The 22,960-nt window shown below is 41.9% G+C and overlaps 1 protein-coding gene across 7 annotated transcripts in view; it reads left to right on the forward strand.

Annotated features, from left to right (window-relative positions):
* Positions 1 to 22,960, forward strand: part of LOC101487254 (pleckstrin homology domain-containing family A member 5) — a 167,097-nt gene that overhangs the window by 17,136 nt on the left and 127,001 nt on the right. The window contains exon 4 of one of the 7 annotated variants that reach the window (XM_076875715.1): positions 15,462 to 18,677. The exons of the other annotated variants lie outside the window; for them this stretch is intronic. Within the exon in view, the coding sequence (XP_076731830.1) occupies positions 15,462 to 15,465 (4 nt within the window). The 3' untranslated portion in view covers positions 15,466 to 18,677. Of the gene's footprint in view, positions 1 to 15,461; positions 18,678 to 22,960 lie in introns of those variants that run through there. 7 annotated transcript variants of the gene reach the window in all.

A 22,960-nucleotide genomic window follows, 5' to 3' on the forward strand; every position in this document is an offset into this window, starting at 1 on the left:
TACATTTGAAGAGTAGAATATGAGTAAAATTGTGATACCAGACGAGGTTTGACTTGTTCTTTTTCCCCCTCAAAACGTGAATTTGCAGATTAGTGATTAACAAAGGTGCTTCGTAGGAGTTTTGCATGTTTCTCACATGAGAACATTTAGATGTTTTTTCTCTTCTTTACTTGCTCAGTAAGACGGAATCAAACACTGAATGCTGCCGGTGGATTATGTAACGCTTATATCCAACAGCGACGCTTGGATAGTCGAAACTAAGCAGGTAAGGCTAAAGTTTAGACCAGCATGTTGAGTCCGTACTGACCGATAACAGTGTCAGAGAAACTTTTGATGTATGTGGATAAAATCAGCAAACATCAGGAAAATGAATGAAATTCCAAGGTTTATTTCTTTCGTGGGTTATTTGAATTACATGATTTCAAATCATAATTTTCAGGAATAACTGATCAGGATATAAAATAATAAAGAGAGAATTTCACATAAACATTATAATTTTAAATATTACGTTAACAAATGTGTGATTTTTATCTGAAGAATGTAAATGTATAGTAACATAACAATAATAGCCATAAGTCTGTGAAGGTTCTCAGTCATCCAGCTCATCGTAGTCTAAGGAGCTTGGAAAGAAAAGCGTCTGGACTTCTTTAAGTTGCTTGAAGACGTTTCACCTCTGATCCCAGAAGCTTCTTCAGAACTGAAGAAACTTCTCCCACTTGTTAATATTCTAGTTTAATTTTAGTTTCCTTCAGTGTTCGGCCTGATGGCTTAGAATGAATTAACAGCTTTTACTCGGGTATCGTCCCTGAATTTCACATCGGTGCATCGACACTCTACCTCTCTTTCCTCTCTCAGACTTGTGTCCCACCGGGCTACAGGCAGGATGAATAGGTAATCTACCCAGGCTGGCCAGGATTACCTGATGAAGGGGATCTAAGCTGCTATCTGTGAAGCTCGTGAATTTCTCTTAGTGCACACTGGCAGCTTCCAGGCCTCCTTCACGATGCTAGTGTGTGTTTAGAAATGCTGCTGTTTAACTGAGCGGCTGTCATAGTCAGTGTGCAGGTAGGCTCGGTGTGAGAGAAGTCGTGCTCTCTGACCTGCTCCCCTCTGCACAGCCCGTAAGTGAAGCTGCTGTTTGAAGTTTGTTTGCTGCTACAGTTTCTTCACCACTGACGTAAAATAAAACCAAAGTGGGCGGGTGGTCTCGCTCAGAGCTTAGGAGAGCTGTGTGCGTAGACAAACACCGAAGTGTGAGTTGAGGAGTTACCCTTCGTATCGTCGCACACTTTTAGGAGCCCACATTAAAAGGCAGTTAGAGACCTGCATGAATCATCCACACAGTCACAAGTCTAAGTGGCTGTAACTGTAATTCAGCTGCTTCATTTGGCACTGAAAACAAATACCCAGGGTATAGACTGGATTCAATGTGTTCACACAAAGTTGGTTAAAAACGTGCAAATGTAAGCCGTGGTTTCCCTGCACGTTCACATGAAGAGGGTGGAGCATCTGCCCAATCACAGATAAGGATACGTGTAGAACGGCTGATTTTACAAAAGAAGACCAAAAACTATAATATGAGAAAACACATAAAACCGAGTATATGTAATAAAGCTGTTGCAGACAAATCAGTAGTGTTTCAGGAGAGTGATGGCGCCGTATGAATGTGTGAGCACTTTGGTCAGCAAGAGTGGAAAACAGCTGCTATATTAATAACGACTGTTGCTGTTTGAAGCCAGGAAGGAAAACGTGCACAAATACAGACGGATCGAGACACAGGAGAGTCTGGTGGATTATAATAGAGTAAATTTATTTATTTCATTAAATAAATGTTTTTAAAGTTTAAGTCTGAAGGTTCTCAGACATGCAAGTCATCATGGTCTAAGGGGCTTGGAGAGACAAGTGTCTTGACTGGTTTAAGTTTCCTTCAAGACGTTTCAACTGAGAAGCTGCTTCTTCTGCGGTGAGTGGTGGAGATTTGAAGCCCTAAGTGTCCCCAAGAGGGTCCTGGACCCCCATGTTTGTTGGCTGATTGAGACCTATACCGTTTCCACACCTTGGCTCGTGGGATTAGGTAGAGGATCAATAGGTTGTCCATGAGCTCTTTGGAAAAGCCAGTTTATTTTTAGTTTAGACTCAGTCTATAATCATTAAGTATAAATAGATCCTCTCCTCTAGAATCAGATATAGACCAATAAAATTGCCAAAATGCTTGAAGTCAGCGTGGAACTCAAAGTCTCATCTAAAAAGTAAAAACACTTCATCTTACTGTCTGCTCACAGACGTCTGAGGGATTACACAACTGCTGATGCTATTTTCCACGTAACTGGTAGAGTCGGTGATTTCCAACTCCAGGCCTCGAGGGCCGGTGTCCTGCAGGGTTTAGATGTGTCCTTGATCCAACGCAGCTGCTTTAAACGGCTAAATGACCTCCTCAACATGTTGAGTTCTCCAGAGGCCTGGTAATGAACGAATCACGTGATTCAGGTGTGTCGACACAGGGTGAGATCTAAACCCTGCAGGACACCGGCCCTCGAGGCCTGGAGTTCCCACCGCTGGTTTAAACTGACAGTCCAAACAGTTGTTTAGAAAATATATTTCTTGCTATCAGATTATCACACAGGTGACTGCAGAGTAAACACTGACCAGATGACACCAGTGCCATATATTATCACACATAGATGTTCAGGCAGCTAATCAGTGGAATTAATTAGATATAATTAAAAGTGTGCAATGTTCAGCAACACATACATCATCTGTTTCTTATGGAAAGGAACCAGAGCAGTAATTCAGCTCTTTGTAAATGCAGCGATGAATACTCCGGTGGAGTTATGTCCTTTGAGTTCTTGTTATAATTTTCACCACTGCATGTGTAGGACATACTAATTCAGTCATAGTCGGTGACATATCTCACCTCTGCACAGACGAGCTGTGCTCGGGGAAGAAATGGCTTCATTGGCAGGTTCTCTGTCTCTGCACGACTGCTTCTTTATATTCACAGCTACGGGCAATTTAGAGTTACCGGTTAACCTAGCTGCATGTGTTTGGACCGTGGAAGGAAGCCGTAGAGAACCCACACAAACAGGAGAACATGCAAACTCCAAACAGAAAGACCTGACGGTGGAATCGAACTCGGGACCTATGCAGTTAGTTTATTCGGCCTACTGTTGGAACAGAGCCTTGAATTCAGTGAATAAGCTGTAATCTTTAAATATATGAAATGAAGAGTTTGAGAGCTGTCGGTGTCCTGCTCTCATTTAGAAATAAACAGCAGCACTGAAAGAATACAGAGCAGCAAAAATATTCTAAATTAATTGAGATCATCAGATTTCTGCAGCTTTACACTTTTGCCTTGTTTGCAGTGGTGTTGCATTTGAATGTCATATTCTAATCTCTGTACCCGACTCCTGTGATAGATTCATTGTAAACGTTTGTATTTAACTGAAGTGTCTCATTGTTCTGACAACAAACTGAGCCTGAAGCAGGAAGCGAACAAAAGCTGCTCATAACCACTGTTGTGATTCTTGGCATCTCTGAGTCACGTTTTAGGTTCACTCAAAGCCTCTGTGTTGGACTTGCTGCGTCTTACATACCCGTCAGATACATTTTAGAAAGGTTTTGCTTCAAGGATGGATTTTAGTTTTTAGTTCAGATTAGATTAGATGCCCGTGAATATGAGCGAGCTTTTCAATGAGGTTTTCTTTCTTTTAGAACAGAACTGACGAGTTTAGGAAAAATTGTAAGATCCTAAAACGATCTTCTGGCTTTTAGTCTGTCCAGACATTCCCATCCTTCCAGTTTCCTTCGGGATTAATAAGGTATTCTGATTCTGATCAGCCTCATCTTCACTGTATGTGTACTTCTAATTAGCAAAATACTAGAAATAAGACAGTCTTGATGCTCCGTCATCCACGTAAGTAAATCTCCAAAGGTTGATTCTGTTCATCTGGACGTTTTCAGTGGGAGAAACGTTTCGTCATCATCAGGTGACGTCTTCAGTCTCAGCCGACTGCAGGTTTCAATCTTATAATCAGTACATTTGCATAATGACTGAAACCACCCACTGAAGGAGCAATGGGCTGGGAGGTCGTTTCTCGTTTCTCCCACTGAAAACATCCAGATGAACAGAATCAACTTTTGGAAGACAGTGAATATTTTTTCTACAAATACCATCATTATCTACAAATGCAAAGCAGTACTTTGAGACCTAATAAAGTCTTTGATTTCTTCACAACAGAAAAACCCGATAAAGGACAAAGTGAACATACATACAAATATTAATGCAAGTTGCAAACATAATCTTTTTGAGGTTTACAAACACAGAAATGTATGAAGCACCAGGGTTGAAGTTTTCAGAGTTTTCTTTAGAGAGACTGACATAAATTAAGCAGGTTTGTAACTTAGTGGCACTTCTGTTTTATAAAAGTCAAACAGCTGCACACACAGGGACACAACGCACGCACTGACAAAGTTACATCTTTAGTGTTTTTATTTAACATTGAATTAATTATTTACTTCGAACGTACTCATTCTTTGATTTTATATTTTAATATAATCCATCCTCCATTCAGAATGTGTTTCTGTGTGTCTGTAAGGAGGTCGTGGGTAATCTGGTGATCACATTAAAAAAGGAAAGATAAAGGAAGCAGATGCTGAGGAATCCAGTGAATAATGGAAAGGCACAGAAAGGAGTTAAAAGGAGTCGATAAATAAAAGGAGTGGTAGAAAATGTGCCTGTGGAAATGCCCAAAATGTTCCTCTGTCAGATTACTGTCAATGCCTTTAGCTCCATCTCCTCATCTCTCAGTGAATCCCCTGTTTTCTATTGTAATCTGTGCCTCTGCATATATCCTTGTTCCTTTGTGCTTGTCTGGTAGTACTACAGATTCTTCTCAGCCTGGATCCTTCTGTGGGCGTTTAAATATTGCGAGGAGGGACTTCCTTCACTAATCGATTTACATAAGAGGTTAAATCTGTGAGTAGGCAGCAAAACAGTCAACTAAACAGAAGCAAGGACAAGCAATGTCCACATAGTATGAAAATAAGCATGTGTGCATTTGTCTTTATGTAGAAGGGAAGAGCATAAAGGTAAGGAGAGGAGCTGTGTCGTAAGAACAGAGAATCACTTTAGTACAAAGACTGGAGAAGAAGCTTTACTTCCACAGATCCCGGTCTGATCTGGATGCACTAATCCGGTCTACTGAGGTCCCCCCTGCAGCCCAGAGGAGCTGCTGCTAAATGTTTCTGTGCCAGATATCAAGGAACACGACTATAGTTCCTGTATCCATATGCCTTAAGGTCACTGCTGTTCAGGGAGCAGAACCAACACAAAATTACACCAGTGATTTTAATGGATCTGACATGCCAACTGATATAAGGGCAACCCAGCAGAGAAAGGGCTGGGGTGGGAGGGGGGCATCAATATTAAACGCACAGTCTCACAGTTGTACTGGCAAAGTTTCACTCGGGTGTCTGATGTCGAAATGCCAAAGAAAGCAGCAGAATTGCATCTCATTTGGTTTTGACTCCAATACTGAGTCAATCCATGAAAACTCCTGTGTTCAAATTCAAAATTAAACTGCATTACAAAGCATGTCTACAGCTTGGTATACGCCTGGTTTCGGTCATTAGCAGACACTGCACACATTGAATCCCACAGGCAAATGGGAGCCATAAAGAGGCCGCAGCCACCACCAACGACTGCAGAGTAAGGCAATAGTAGGCACTGACAGCAAAAGAAGAGAACTCCTTACCATGCTTGCAGGATTTCACAGAGGATTTCAAGTTCAGCACCCTGAGACTGTATGATAACTGGAAGGAGACTGAACACTAGTGAGAACCACTATCCAGGATGGAAAACAAAGATCAAACCCAGTACATCAGGAAGATGGCCCCAACCGACCGTGTGCTCAGTGAATACCTCAGGCTGCGGAAACTCAGGAAAGAGGAGGACAGTAGGAAAACTAGCACTTGGTACTGTTGCACATCAGGGAAACAGGGCGAAACTTACAATTGTGTATGCGATGTGTGTGTCTGTCTTCATGTGTGTGGTCACCTGCAGAGACCACGTTGTAGAGTCTGACAGCAGTTGGAAGGAAAGACCTGCGAAATCTCTTTACTATAAATGATTGCTCAGTGAAGACGCTGTAGCCCTCCTGTGGTGTCGGTCTGTGAGCATCTGTGGTTGGGCATCTCCCGTTGGTTCCATGCTTACAGCAAGTACAGCGCTGTGTATCTGACTTCAGCAAGGATAAATCTGTTTTGAGTAGACGAGCTGAAAAAGATGGTGCATGTTTATCCCGTAAGCTTAAATCAGCTCTCTGACAGCATGTGCTGTCCATGGTGCTGATCACACAGAGAGAAAGTGAGAATTTGCTTGGTAAAGGAACCGTCTTCATGCAGTGCCTTTTACATAATGGCTTCTATAGAGTTGGGTGGTCCAGAATATCCTTCAGTCACAAAGCTTCACAGAAACATGTCTGAGTGTTCACAGAGTTTAGCCCGTGGAACTATAAAAACCTTTTTCTTTGGTTTCTGGATGATTTTTTCCTGCTGTTTAGTTGGTGACTATTAAACTATGAAGGCTAAAGGATGTCTCAGGATTTATGCTTCAGTGGGAAAATCTGTCGTTTCTGTGTCAAAATTTCTCACCCCTGTGAAACCCTACAGCATGACCTCACAAATATGTGACAGCAGAAGTCCAAATCAGGTCTGTTACCTGCAGTGTGTTCAAGAGGAGCACTGTTACTGAGCTGGGCCTGCTCACGGTGTGTTTTATGACTTCATAAAGAAAGTACATTCATCTTCAATAGAGATTGACAGACCACGTGACTTTCGTGCATTGCATGCCGGGAACTCGTGGCAAAACAATCCAAGTACCGCATCAAATGCAAGCATTTGCAGCACCGCAAAACGTTCATTCTCCGGTTCCAATAAATTCTTGCTTTTTCTTTGCCCCGTTATTAGGGAATTATTCCAGTTACTCGATGAATGGTAACAACCAGTGTAACAGAGATGGCAGCTAAATGGCTGAAGTCACAGAGCATGTTTATCATGGTCATCAGCAGCTCAAAGATGAGAGCGAGCTCCAGAGCATGTTTGATTTCATTTCAATCTTTATTTTAGTTTTCTGTTTGCACAGTTGGTTTTGTTTAAATGCTACTAGCACTTTAGTATCTATTACTTAAGATTCTTGAAAAAATAGTTGCTTCACAAGTCTATCTACACCTCACTGATAACAACCTTTACGAACAGTTCCAGTCTGGTTTCTGTCCTCTGCATAGCACCGAAACTGCTCTTACGAAAATAACAAACGATCTTCTTATGGCAGCTGATTCTGGTCTCCTCTCCATCCTTGTTCTCCTTGATCTGAGTGCAGCCTTTGACACCATCTCTCATCCCATTCTCCTTAGCAGATTAGCTTCTATTGGTCTCTCTCATACTCCATTAGCCTGGTTTAAATCATACCTGTCTGACCGCACTCAGTTCATTCAATTAAAATCCTTCACTTCTCAGCCTTCTCCTCAATCTACTGGGGGTAGAAGGTAAATGATGAAAAGCAGGGGCCCGAGGACCAGATCCCTCGGGCCCCTGCTTTTCATCATTTACCTTCTTCCACTTGGACACATTTTTTGTAAATATAACATTCAGTTCCACTGCTATGCCATGCCAATGTGTCCAGAACTCTGCTGCCCGTATTATTACTTCCTCTACCCACCACATCTCCCCAATCCTGAAGCAGCTTCACTGGCTCCCGGTTAAATTTCGCATTTATTTTAAAATAATTCTTTATACACTAAGGCTGTTCATCCCCTCTCTCCACCATACCTCTCTGATTTGGTACAGATGAACTTCCCATCCCGGTGCCTCAGATCTTCATCCTCTCTCTCTCTCTGTTCCTTCCTGTCTGATTACAACGGGGGAGGGGCTTCTAGTTGCTCTGCCCCTCGACTCACCCCCTGACCTCACAAACATTACTTCATTCCCTCAAAACTCACCTGTTTAAAATTGTTTATGTTTAAGGCTACGTCCACACGTACACGAGTATTTTTGAAAATGGAGATTTTCAGTTTTCGTTTTAAAAAATAATCCCGTCCACACATAAAGGCAGAAATGAAGGAAAACGCTGCTAGGAACATGCCAAAGCAGCAGGTGGCGCTAGATTCCTAACCGTGTAGAAAGGTTGGCCAATCAGAAGTCTAGAAGCCTCGGTGGGAAAAAGTAAACAAAGCTGGGGCATAGAAGCAGAACCGAGTCGTATGTGTGGACGGACAGTAACTGTGTGTATATGTAAGCATTTAAACACTGCAGAGAGTAGAATTAACAGTATTGTAGAAATTCATTTCACCGAAACAACGTGGCGCACAGTGTGACGTCAAAAAATGCGCACACCTTTGACGCTGAGTTTTCTGCGTTTTTCTCGTCCACACGTAAATGCAAAAACGGAGTTTTAGAAAATATCCACCCTGGCCGGAGTTTTTAAAAATCTCCGTTTTCAGTGACCAAAAACGGCGTTTACGTGTGGACGAAAGGTGCAAACGCATAGAAAAATCTGCGTTTTCAAAAATACCCGGGTACGTGTGGACGTAGCCTAAACCTCTGCATCCTTTTAACTTTTATCTGTTACTCTTATTATTGTTATATTGTGTCTTTGTTGTACAGTGTCCTTTTTTTAAATAAAATGTATTATTATTATTTGTATTTATTTCGGTTTTATTCTGATGGTCCCATTGAGTAATGTTATTCATATATTTAGTCCATCTTTCCCTCATGTTATCCTATTTCCATCCTGTCCTCACATTGTCCTACGTTTTCCCTCAGGAGTTTTATTTATAGGTGCAGATGGTAGGTTTGGTTTGTTTGGTCTCTCAGAGTATTTGAAGTTAAATTGCCTTTGTGTAGAGAATATTGTATGTAAGCAGTGTGGGTTAGTTAAAAGGTGATAACACCAGTTACTGTGCTGACTTGAACTTGTATTTGGGGTATATAGACCCGTACCCCATCATGCAGTGGTTATGTTTGTGGACTGATCCCATAGGCTGTCTTTTTTTATTTAACGATCCTGGGAATAGGAGTCCTTGGCACAAAAATGCTCTCAGCGCAGACCTTTGTGTTCCCGGCTGCAGTCGAGGGTCCGTGCTGAAAAATGCTCATCTTCAATAAGGGTTTGGACTTGGCCTTATTTATACTGTGAATATTTGAGTTTGTGCCTTGATGAGCTGTGTTAGCAGCGCAAGTGGAGCCTACCAAATATAAGTGATTTTAAGCTGGTGGCTAACCAGATACCAACCAGTCATTATCTGATATCAAAGAATATTAAAAGACAAAAGGACAGTTCAAATATTTCATCCATGTTTGCAACAACTGCACAGATGATGACTTTCATCATGTTTGTAGTGTGAAGCTTCAGGTGTTTCTCACATTATTTCCTTTCTGTTCATTAGAAGGTTTCAGTTGAAATCTGTGTTTGTAAGACTGTTCTGTCTTCATTGATCTTTAGCTTTTAATCAGGTGATGAAAGTCAGCTTGGCTGCTGAAGATTTGAAACAGTACAGACTTTATTAAAAACAAACGAAAACTATAAGCAAACCGGTTACACAATGGATTGTTGGGCCTTGAACTGATGATAAATCTGAATTAGGGTTTGTTGTAAAAGCTGAATGTGTCCTGAAGGCCAATCTTCAGAGTCTAGTTTTATCTTATTAGCTACTTTGATCATATTCATAAAAGCTTTGTTATTTAGTGAACTGTGACAGTACAAAAATACATTTTCCTGATATTTTAACTTAGAAACTGGGCATATTTTCATCGAAAGATATTAAAAGATTTTGATGTTGACGGCACTGTGCAGAAACCTGGTACTTGACCTTTTTGTCGAGAAAGGTGGGATTGAAAGACACTGACCTCTCTGTTACATCTGAGACAGGGTCAGTGGTCTTTTATGTTAAAAGGGATACAGAGTTTATGTACATGTGCTTTTTAACTGTAAATCATCTTTATTCTAAAGTAGAGATATAAGTCTAGTTAATGTGTTGAATGACTCTTCAATTATTCCAATGTCTGAAGTTGTGTGTGGACTAGGGCTGCCACGATTTGTCGACTAGTCGCGATTACGTCGACTATCAAAATCGTCGACGACTGATTTAATAGTCGACGCGTCGTTTGAAGCTTTGTAAGATCACAAAAGACGCAGGAATAATAGCAGGATTTAAGAGTGTAATAACGGACTGAAACAGAAGATGGCAGCATTGCATGTACAAGGATGCCAGCTACCGTTAAACCCCGAAGAAGAAGAAGAAGAAGCAGCTGTGTCCCAGAATTCATAGCGCGGCCCAGCGCAGTTTCCAACAATGGCGGCAGCTAGTTAGTTTTAATATTACTCTTATTATTCTTTCTGGGTCACAAAATAAACGTTTAACATATTTTCAGGCGAGAATGTAGCTGTGTAAACCTCAAATATCTGCTCAGCTTATCAGGACACCGCATATTTTCAAAAGCGCTCCGACGTTTTCGGAGACGTCTGTTACCCACTAGCTCGATAGCTAGCCGGGGGCGAGGCTAGCTAGAGCCGTGAGAACACTGGACTCCCGGCAAATCGTTTTCAAACCCACCGCCGTCTTTCGCTACTCAGGTTAAATATATATGAGTCACTTAGATAACTTACAAATGTTATTGTTTGGCTTTTTTTTTTTAGTATTTTATTTGTTCCTGAGTAAATCAGTTTGGCTGAGATTAAAGTTATAGTTTTTGCACAGCTGAATAAACGTCAAGCAGACAGCTGATTATCAGAAGTGTGAGATGCTCCAGAATTTACTCCGGTGTCCTGTTATAGTTTAGATAGCAAGGAGTTTATTAAACTTCACCGAAACAATCTGCAAATTTCATTAAAATTTAATAAACTATCATCTTGTCTTTATTTTTAGTTAGCACAGACCTTAAACACTTAAAGCTGTAAGCTAATGATAGTTATATAAGAGCAGATGCTGCTGGTGCAATAAGCTGTACGTTTTACGTCCAATGGATGATGATCTGATTAGTCGACTAATCGTAAAAATAATCGGTGACTAGTCGACTATCAAAATAATCGTTTGTGGCAGCCCTAGTGTGGACATGATCCAGCTGTGATTCTGGCAGATTAGTGAGAAATGTGTCGCCAAACATCATCATCCCTGATTCTGAGTGAGAGAAGCTGTATTAAGGATGGTGTAATTATGTTGCACAGAATCACAATTCAAACGCGAATTTGCTTAATTGCTTAATACTGATCAGAGTATAATCAGGTATAAGTTTAACCAATATGAGAATGTAATAATGATTCTAATAACAGGACACTCAGCTGGATACTGTAGCAGTGACAGCAGAGCCATCAAACTCTGGCCAAGCGCTGGACTCATTTATGCCGGGTGAGATTATAAATTCAAGCAGATTGGGATTTCCATTACTTTCTTGATGGATTACAACTTCCATGAGTTCCACAGTTTTGTCCGTGCATTTTAACTTTGAGAAGATTTGGATTTTCACTGCATTTCTGGGGCTGAGTTTCCAGTGGGTGCTGCTTTCCTGCTGGACTGTCATTAAAAACATGAAACACAGAGACGAGTGCTTCTTCAGGCCGGTTCTCTTCTCAGTCTTCTTCCTCTGAAAGATCAGAACAAAGTCAGAATTAGCTCAGAGGAGGTTCATTAGATAAGTCTAATTAACGATCTGATTCTGCTTTTGCTAAATTGCTTTAATAAAATATCCTGAATTTAAAAAGTTTTATCCTGGACATTCCCTTTTTGACCCTTTGTGAAGCAGTAGAGGGAAAAATCTGATTCACATAAGTATAAATAGCTCTCATTGGTTACTCCAGCCCTTTGAAAGTAAGAGACTCTTGGAGCTTAGTTATCCAAGCCACTAAATTAAACCCAGTGCCATGGATCTATAGGGGAGCTGCTGTAACTGTGGCTGGTAGCAGGTCTCCTGTTTTTTAGTTTAGTTTTTCAGACTAAGCAGGGTCAACACCCGGACTCTTACAGACAGTTAGAACCAGGGGAGACCCTCACCAGGGGCTGGAGTGAACAGAGAGCCGATCCAGACTTCCTGTGTTGTTCCACAGATCGGCACTTTCAAACAGCTCTGCTTGCTTAACACAGTTTACAAGTAAGCTCACTTACAGTGAATCAGTGTTGTGTACAAATGTTACTTACAAATAGGGATGGGTATCGATAAGATTTTCACGATTCCATTTTCGATTCTGTTTAACGATTTGATTCTTTATAGATTCTTTTTAAAAAAGGAGAACACTAAGGTCGATTAGCTTAGAACTTCGTTTTATATCTTCTCTTTGAACAAGATAGAAATTTAGGAGTAACATGGCCTTACAAACCCAACAGTGAGATCTTACGAGATCCACAGCCTCTTCAATGGGGGGTCACAGGGTCCCCAGGAAAATAAATTGTAAATGTAAAATAATAAAATAAATATTCTTCTGTAGCAATAACAAAGTACAACATCAATTATTCTGTAGTAATTACACAAGAATATCCAGTAATGTCCCTGCCTACAATTAAACACATTCACTTACCAAAAATCAGGGCATCTGCGGCGGCAGCCTTTGACCACAAACTGAGTCTCTGCTCGGTGACATTCGTCTATCCTGGCCTGAAAGGAGACGCTGCCGGCAGACTGCAGCGAGAACTGCCAGCATCTGAGCCAGACTCTGTCTCTCTCATCATGGTCACTAAATGCACAGTAATGGCAGGTTTGTAATAAGGCAGATCGCGCTAACATAATATGCACTGTTAGTTGATTATTTACCTGCCGCATTAACGGGAGAGGACGTGCAAACGTTACCGCTGCTGCTGGTTGAGATTCACGAGAGCGGAATTAAAAACACGACATTCATTTAAGGTCATCGCGTGTTTTGTGAGCAAATGCTTTTGCATATTCGTAGTGTTTCCTCCCTTAAATGAAATATCTACTTTGCAAGTACTGCAAGTTGCCCTGTTGTCATCCGTTCTCGTAAAGTATAATCAAACTTTTGAGCGTTTGAGCTGCTTAGGCGCCGTGTTTCCTGCCAGGTAAATGACGCTCCGCAACGTGGTGACGTCATTCGGGGAAACTGGAATCGATAAGGGAATCGTTTGCAAAAATGGCAAACGATTCCAAGGAATTGAAACAGTGGGAACCGGTTCTCAACAAGAACCGGTTTTCGATACCCATCCCTACTTACAAAGTAAGAAAATTAAGTAAAAAGTAAGAAGTAGCAGAACGTGAGTGTGTGTGATCCCTGATTGGCTGATTAAGTTGCTGATAACGCCCCCGTGATGGTTCATGTTTGGGTCACTGTGTGAAGTAAACATCTCGTTGTAGTCGGATTCACACTTACAGATTGTGCTGCTCAGAGTAGTACTTGACATAATGTAATGACTGTATTTAATATGAGAACATATTTCAGCATTAAACAGAGTTGGACTGTAACCTGCGGGCAGTTTAAACTACATGTAGGTTACAGTCGGCCTGTTTTTCACTCATATTCTCACATTAACTCAGAGACAGATGTTCTTCTCTCTGACCAAACGTGTGAACGTTGGCGTGTTTGGTGTGTAAAGTTTTGTGTGCACTTTCATCTGTGGTGGTCTTGTGTTTGGGAAAGGAGTCACGCTCTCCGCTCGCGCACGCACGCACGCACGCACGCACGCACGCACGCACGCACGCACACACACAGAGCTTGTTTTCAAAGAGATAATTACAGGAAAGGGCTTCTTTTGGCTTGAATGCAATTTGATTGCACTTCCATTTCCTCTGCTAGAAATCAAGAGAGTGTGTGTGTTGTCATGGCAACGCACAGAGGCTGACTACTGTAGATTTGTATGACTGATATGTTCAAAACGGAGTAAGTTGAAAGGAGTGTCCTGCCCAGACTGACGTCCATAATTTTAAAGAGACTTTTAATATCCTGATTCTATCTTTTAAAGTCAACGAACATTAAGAGATGATGACATGTTGTAACATTGTTTAACAATGTTGCTGTGAGCTCTAACCTATCAGGCTGCTACATTAAACCAGCTGCTTTATCCAACATGTTTACTTGTTACTTAACTCTTTTCTCATTTCGATATTTTTGTAAATTTCAATGTATTTAGGTTTTGTTTAGACAATACAAGCAAAATGTAAATATCACCTGTGACTTGACTTTCATGTTTTAGTTTCCTGTAAATTCCAGGATTCCTAATGAAACCTCCTGATAGTAGCTGTTAGGGCTGCCACGATTAGTCGACTATCAAAATCGTCGACGACTGATTTAATAGTCGACGCGTCGTTTGAAGCTTTGTAAGATCCCAAAAGCCGCAGGAATAAGTAGCAGGATTTAAGAGTGTAATAACGGACTGAAACAGAAGATGGCAGCACTGCATGTACAAGGATGCCAGCTGCCGTTAAACCCCGAAGAAGAAGAAGCTGTGTCCCAGAATCCATAGCGCCCTGCACAGTTTCCAACAATGGCGGCAGCTAGTTAGTTTTAATATTACTCTTATTATTCTTTATGGGTCACAAAATAAACGTTTAACATATTTTCAGACGAGAATGTAGCTGTGTAAACCTCAAATATCTGCTCAGTTTATCAGGACACCACATATTTTCAAGAGCGCTCCGACGTTTTCGGAGGCGTCTGTTACCCACTAGCTCGATAGCTAGCCGGGGGCTAGGCTCACTAGAGCCGTGAGAACACCGGACTCCCGGCTAATCGTTTTCAAACCCACCGCCGTCTTTCGCTACTCAGGTTAAACATGATATATGAGTCACTTAGATAACTTAAAATGTTATTGTTTGGCTTTTTTCAGTGTTTTATTTGTTCCTGAGTAAATCGGTTTGGCTGAGATTAAAGTTATAGTTTTTACACAGCTGAATAAACATCAAGCAGACAGCTGATTATCAGAAGTGTGAGATGCTGGAGAATTTACTCCGGTGTCCTGTTATAGTTTAGATAGCAAGGAGCAGACAGCTGAGTTTATTAAACTCCACCCAGACAATTTGCAAATTTAATTAAAATGTAATAAACTATCATCTTGTCTTTATTTTTAGTTAGCACAGACCTTAAACACTTAAAGCTGTAAGCTAATGATAGTTATATAAGAGCAGATGCTGCTGGTGCAATAAGCTGTAGTTTTACGTCCAATGGATGATGATCTGATTAGTCGACTAATCGCAAAAATAATTGGTGACTAGTCGACTATCAAAGTAATCGTTTGTGGCAGCCCTAGTAGCTGTCCCAAGTTACAGATTCAGTTAAAGTCCGGTGAAAATTTCAGGCCTTTATCTTTAATAGTTTTTGACATATTCCTGTTGAAACATTGCAAACGTAAGGTGTGAACCAATGGGCTTTATTTATTTCACTGCTTGACTGTATAACATGACTGCTAACAGATTCTCATTGTGTCTTTTCATGTCATCGACTCCACCGATCCACGTCCTGTCTCAAGGTAAGATGTCTTTAAATACATTTTCCTGTAGTGATGATGATTATTTTTTCTTTCTGCTTGTTAATCTTTATGATCTCGCTTGAAGACAGAGTTTTTGCTTCAAGTAGTCGTTCCACCAATCACCGATCACTCTGTGGTGTGGAAAGAGACGTCAAATTAGGAACTTTGTTGTGTTTTCATTGACCTGGAAGGAGAAATTACTCAAATCGTTGCAAGTTTCAGTTGTGTGTATAAAAACAACACACATACATATAATAAGGATTATGAGTTCTAGTAATAAAACACAGTTAGGTCTATAACTTGTTAGACAAAGACACGCCGCAATGGCAGTGTGATCCGAGTGTTTGTGGACGCAGGACTCAGAGTTGCAGAGTTTGAAGTCTGTTGTTTACAGTGTGTAGCAGACAGTCGTCTGTGGAGCGTCCACGCTGCTCATTAATGTTCCAGAAACACAGAAACCCACAAACTGTCTGTAATCCAGAAAACAATCCTCTTTCTGTGTGAGTCTTTCAGTATATTTTGTTGGATGGTATTAAAAACACATCAAAGAACATAAATCTCACATAAATGCCAGATAAAACAATGAATGCATTTCTAAAAATTAAGTGTAGTGAGCTACAGATTACATCTGTGGTGCAGTAGTGTTGCCTCACTCCATCACCTGGTTGGAGAGGTGGAGTCTGCACGTGTTTGTGTCGGTGCTCTCTGGGTGTTCTGGTTTCTTCCAACAGCCCAAACACGTGCAGTTAGGTTAGATTAACTGCTGAAGCTAAATTGTCTATAAGTGTGCTGCTTTTGGCCTCTCTGTATAAGCCCTGGTTCAGTCAAATGGGGGCGTGGCTCAGTCAGACGGGGCGTGGCTCAGTCAGACGGGGCGTGGCTCAGTCAGACGGGGCTGTGGTTCTAAGGCCTCAGTAAAAAAAAAAAAAAAAAAAAGGACTGTGTGCTGTTGGAAATTTTAAAACGCTCTTCTGTTATAAAATATTTCTCCAGTCTTACATGTTAAAAATGATCATCTTTACATTCTAAATACAACATTCCTCCCATTTCAGGATGTTATATATATCCAACATATAAACCATTTTAGGGCGTAGGACCAAAATGTCAAAATATTTAAAGTAAAATAAAAAAAATGAAGATGGAGGCTTGGATGGAGTCAGAGTACCATGGGAGGCAGAGATGGGGAGGAAGTGGCCTCTGTAATGACAGATGAGCAGCGAGATTTAAAGTACGGAGTGTATCTAAGATGGTGCCTGTGTGTTTGGCACGCCGTCTACCGCTCTTTTTTTTAAATTTTTTTTTTATCCGTTTGATTTTATTATTTTTAGCTGATGTGTGCAACATGTCAGTTCAGTGCTGTCTTACGATCGCCGGACATTGAAAATTGGCTCATCCACCAAAGTTTCGGTTCAGTTTGGTAAAGATAGCCAAGGTTCTCTGCCTCCCTACCTGGAAGCTATACCACTGCCACCAGATATGAAGAAGCGACGCAGGAGACGGGGTACTCGTGGAGGTCGCCTTGTTAAGCTGAGAATCCAGATTTCTTACCTTCCTCACAATCTTCGCTCCGTTCATCAATCTTTTCCACGACTCTTGGTACCATCGCGTTCTCTGGATCCTGTGGATTCCTGGTTGGTTCCCGTTGTCGGCTCTATCGGGAGAAGCCCTGTGAAATCCTTCCCTCTTTGGCATCTGCGTTGGAGGCGAATGGACCGATCAGACCTTCGACCGGTGGATCTGGTTGTCACTGCCGCGGAGGTCTCCGAACCAGCTCCCCTCAGGTTGCCTTTAATAAATGCCAGATCGGTGGCGAATAAGACCTTCATCCTGAAGGATTTCTGTTCTTCCCATGCTTTGTATCTCCTCTGTTTGACTGAAACCTGGAGTTCACCCGGTGAGTTAAGCGCCTTTTCTGAACTGCTGCCCGCTGGCTGTGCTCATTTTAGCGCTCTGAGAGCTTCTGGTCGTGGCGGGGGGTTAGCTGTTTTTAAAGCACACTTTGAGTTTAAGCAACTATCCTCATGGACACGCCACAGCAGCTTTGAATGTTGTTTGTGTGAACTGGGCCACTCGCCTTCGTTGCTGTGTGCAATAGTTTATCGGCCTCCTAAATAAGACAAGGAGTTTGTATCTGAGTTTCTCGCTGACTGTGCATCCCGGTATGACCAGGTCCTGCTGCTCAGTGATTTTAATATACACGTCTGTTGCCCAGGAAAGCCACTGGCTAAGGACTTCATGGACCTGGTGAACTCTTTTCATCTTGTTCAGTCTGTTAAAGGTGCCACTCAAGAACATGGTCACACATTGGACTTGGTGTTATCATATGGGTTATCTGTCTGTAACTTACATGTGGAGGATGCTGTATTCTGTGACCATATGCCCATTGTATTTGACGTTGTTCCTCTTAGTCCTGTTGTTAAACGGCTGCACCTATGCGATGCTATCGAGCCTTCGGCTCAGATACTCCCGAGCGTTTTTCAACACTATTTGAACAACTTGTGTCCAGTCCCTCTGAGTCGTCCTCCATAGATGGATTACTCTCTCATCTGGACTCTGTTTGTAAATCTGCCCTTGATGTTGTTGCACCTCTAAGACTCAGGCAGTGTAAACCCAAGGCCAGTCCTTGGCTAACCGATTTTACTTGAGCCATTAGAAGAGACTGTAGGAGATGTGAAAGGCGATGGAAAAAGGACTGACTGTACGTCTCTCTGGAAACTCTTAAGACGAGCTGGAAAGCTTATCAGAGGGCAGCAAAGACTGCCAAAATCTCCTATTTTTCTCAACTTATTGCTGTTAATTCACATAACCCTCGTGTTCTGTATAATACCATAAATTTTGTACTGAATGCAAAGGATCATGTTCTTTTGCAATCTTCTGAGGTTATGTGTAATAAGTTTCTTAATTTCTTTGTGGTTGCCAGTTTGAGACCCTCCACTTTATCTTCTGTTGACCCGGCTGTGCATGTTCCCTGTTTAAATTTGCTTATTGCTTTCCAACCAATTGTTCTACCTGAACTCGAGAAGCTTGTGTTAACTGCTAACCCATGTGGTTCTCCGAATGATGTCGCTCGTCCCAGTTTTCTAAAAAAGGTGTTTCCTACTGTTGGACCACATATTCTGAACCTAATTAATACCAGCCTCTTGTCAGGTCAAGTACCAAGCGAGTTTAAGCATGCAGTTATTCATCCTTACTTAAGAAGCCAGGCTCAGATATTTCAGTTCAGTCAAACTGTAGACCATCTCTAAACTTCCTTTTCTGAGTAAGATCTTGGAAAAGGTTGTTCACACTCAGCTGATGGATTATCTAAACAACTGGTAACGACGGACTGTGGTAAACATGTAGTGCTTATACTACTAGATATGACTGCTGCATTCGACACAGTGGATCACGACCTGCTGATCTCTCGATTACAGCTTTGTGTGGGCATTTCTGGCTTGGCACTCCTGTGGATAAAATCATATCTGTCAAACAGGAGCTTCTGTGTTAAGTTGGGCTCGTCATCGTCCTCTGTGGCCCCTCTGCCGTGGGGTGTCCCACAGGGATCTATTCTTGGGCCATTACTGTTTTCATCTCCTGCCACCGGGTGCGATCTTTCGTAAACACAAAGTCTCATTTCATCTATATGCTGATGATTGCCAGCTTTATTTTCCTTTCAGTCGTTCTGATAGCTCCCCAATTAGACTCCTGCTTGATTGCCTTAGTGATGTTAAGTCATGGATGGCTCAAAACTTTTTAAATTTTAATGAACGTAAAACGGAAGCAATTCTGTTTGGGCCGAATCGTTCCTCTGATATCCCTGATGTTGACCTTGCTGCTCTGACCCTTCACCTGAACAGCTCGATTACCAATCGTGGGTTAAAAATCGACTCTGCACTTACTCTTGATGGCCACGTGAATGCGGTGGTGAAATCATCATTCTATCATCTCAGGCGTCTGTCGAAGGTTAAACCTTTTCTTTCAAGGCGTGACTTGGAGACTGGTATCCACGCTTTTATCACCTCACGCTTGGATTATTGCAACTCCCTTTTAATAGGGGTTGGACTGGGCACTCTGACACGCCTGCAACTAGTCCAGAATGCTGCGGCACGGTTTTTATCTGGTAGAAGGAAATTTGAGCACATTACCCTGGTTCTGGCCTCCCTGCACTGGCTTCCAATTGAATTTAGGATTCATTTTAAAGTTCTTTTATTGGTTTTTAAATCCTTAAATGGTCTGGCACCTGCATATTTGTCTGATTTGCTGAAGCCCTATGTCCCCACTCGTTCGCTCCGGTCGGCTGAGCAGCTGTGGCTCTCAGTCCCCAAATCAGGGCTGAAACTGAGAGGAGACCGAGCGTTCTCTATCGTGGCTCCTGAGCTTTGGAATAATCTTCTTCACATTAGGCGATCGACGTCAGTGCTGGTTTTTAAATCCAGATTGAAAACGCATTTTTATTTGCTGCCTTTTGACTCAGGGATTAACTGACTTGTATTTACTTATATTTTATTGTTTTTACTATGTTTATTATTTTATCTCTTATATTTCCATTGTTCAGCACTTTTGTCAGCCTTGTGTGTTTTTAAAGTGCTATATAAATAAACGATGATGATGATGATGAGAGTGGAGGCTGATTGGACAGAAAGATGGTCTGAAAAAGAGGAAGTGACGTAAAGCTTAGGTTAGCCACCAAACACCTGGGAAGAAGACAGATGTGTGACTACAGGTCTTCATTATTGAGCTTTGACATAAGCTTCAAAGCAACGTCAGTGATGGTGGACATTACAGCTCAGATAAAACGTGAGCATCTCGCTCACACTACAGAAGGGAAGCAAGCAAAAATAGTTAAGCAGCTCAAGACATATCATCAAACACAGTTTGGCTCATAATCTCTAAAGCTGTTTCATTTTCCCAGGAAGGAAAATCCAATCCAACTTTATTTACAAAGCACTTTAAAATAGCCGGCACAGCCCCAAAGTGCTGTACAGTAAACAAGTTAAGAACAATGGATGAAATGAAACGAAAAAAGAAAACATAAATATTAAAACAACCCTATATTAAAAAACAACATACAATCAACTAAAAAATAAGTGAAATAAAAATAAACTAAAAACCATCATCTCACTACAGTCGCCTAAAACACTCCAACATCTCACAGGCTATCTGAGGGTGAAGAGATGTGTTCTGTCTTCTCAGGCAGAGAAGAGGCCTGATCTCTCACAGAGGGTCAGGAAAGACAAGGAAAGCTCAGCAAGTGACCTTTGATTAGCAGCAAATTTAAAGCTTTGTGTAATGCAGTTTGCTGTACAGGTGACCTGACATTTCCATAAAGAGAGCAAATCAGTAAAACTTGGCTTGTGACTTATTTCTGTGTAAATCAGCCCACCTGTCTGCAGCGCACGTTTCCTGCTACACTAGATGGCACTGACACTCTTTGTCGTATTTACAACTGTTACGACCCGGCTCAAAAGCCGCAACATAAAAAAAGGAGATGAATAACAGAGTGTGGGTGAGAAGAGGTTTCATCCTAAAATGGAAAACCAGGTTGGCTAAAATGGCTGGTGCCACCAAGGCAAAGACTAGTGCACTGCCGGGAAGCTTGCCTCAGGTATGCTTTTATCCACACCTGACTAGGTGTGGCCAATTAGCACCAGCTGAAAACACTGAGACGATTAGAAGCTGCAGAGGGACGTAACAACAACATTCAGCGTTGGTGTGTTATTGGTCCAGGTGAATACCAGTGCCTGATTGGCTTTTAGAAGTCAGTCTTCAGAGTCACATCTGTTGGTCCACGTGGTGTTTTCAGTGACCTGGTGGGACTTTTCCCTCTGACGTGTGACAGAAATGGTCATTGTGCTCCTCCTGCTGTGCCTCGAATCAATCTGCTTGTGATCATTAGCAGATTGTCTGCTGTCATCACACTCTGCTACTCAAGCGAAATAACTTGGATCAGCTGGTAATAGTTATAGACCTGTTTCTAACCTTTCATTGCTAGGGATGGGAATTTCAGTTCTTGTAGAAAGCTGGTTCCCAGTTCTCCAATTCCTTGGAATTGTTGGTCTGCCTGCCTATCAATGCTGCTCATCAGTTCTTGCACTCGTGCTACAATCAGCTGGTTTCAGTTGGCGTGTCAGAGGAGAAGATAGCGACGCTCTCTGGAGCGTTGTTATTGCACAAAAGGATAAAGTGGAAAACTGCATCCAGGACAGGAACAACCACAGCATGCTGCTAACACAATTTTGGTTCTTTGCAAACATCTGCACAGACAGCATGCTAGCGCTAAGCTAGCCAAGAACCCAGAGAGAAAGCTGAGTGAACGTCGACGCGGCAGCCAGACCCCGAACAGGTAGCAAGGCTGCAGCCTCCCGTTCTACCGCTTCATGTTTCTAAAGCAGAATCACTGTAGCGATCGCTCTTTTGTGCTGGTTTCCATCTTTGCTTTGTGCAGACATGTGTCTCCTCATTAGGGATTTGTGTTGGTGTGTAGCCTCAGATTCATATTGTCGGTGGTGATTATGAGACGTGTTTCAGCTGTTTTACATCAAATCAATGTAACGAGCAGTATAATGACTTTTAAGAAAGGTGTTCTGATACGTGTAATAATTACTTTTTTGAACAAAGACTTCCACACTGATCAGAACAAAGAGGGAAACATCTCAGTGAATATGCACAAATATTTGTTCCACAACATCCAATCAATTTGCATGAATGTCATTTAATTATTGCGGCTTAGAGATGGTGATGCCTCTTAAAACAGAGTCTGTGAGAACCCAATGAAAGTCAGTAGGTGATATGGATTTGGATATATTTGGAATCACTAAAGGCTCATCTGATCCCATCCCGACCAGCTGACGCTATTTTACGTCAGTGGAATTGATCATCAGCTCAATCGAACGAGTGTCACGTGTATGATCTGTCACCAACATGATAACTCGGAGAAATACTTTCTCACCTTCTTATGTTCATAACTCTGCGTTTGTCCATCACAACATACTCAGTGTCTGTATAAAAGGCTCTGGGATTTTATGTCTATGTTCTGCAATATTGTGTGGGGTGGAGTCGTAGGAAATGACGTAGGCAGAAGTTGGGGGTATCGCGATGCTACTCGAGAAGGGGAGATTTTTTCAGTGTTAGTTCTGTTACCTCGTAAGCTGTGTTCCTGGTTGCCATCCTTCACGTGATGCTCCGAGTGTTAAGTTCATGACTGGAAACTGCTGGCAACACTGAGCATCTAGGTGGCAATAAAACAGCTGGCGGTGACAATCCAGCAAAGTGGAAGCCTGTTGTCCTCCTTCCTGTATCCTGACCGATACACCATCTTGTTAGCTGCTGAACCTAAAAGAACTAGCCCTCACCACAAGTACTCCTCAACATTGGTCCTTCGAGCCGGATAGCAGCTATCAAAATGGAGCCAGATGGAGCGACATGTCCTGATGCAAGGCCTAAACGCCATACACGTCGACCAAGCCGGTTTGAGGACTTTGATGTTAACTATACAGGCCACCTCTTTAGGGAAATGCTGC

The sequence above is a fragment of the Maylandia zebra genome, linkage group LG17 (assembly GCF_041146795.1).
Source record: "Maylandia zebra isolate NMK-2024a linkage group LG17, Mzebra_GT3a, whole genome shotgun sequence".
Taxonomy (NCBI): Eukaryota; Metazoa; Chordata; class Actinopteri; order Cichliformes; family Cichlidae; genus Maylandia; species Maylandia zebra.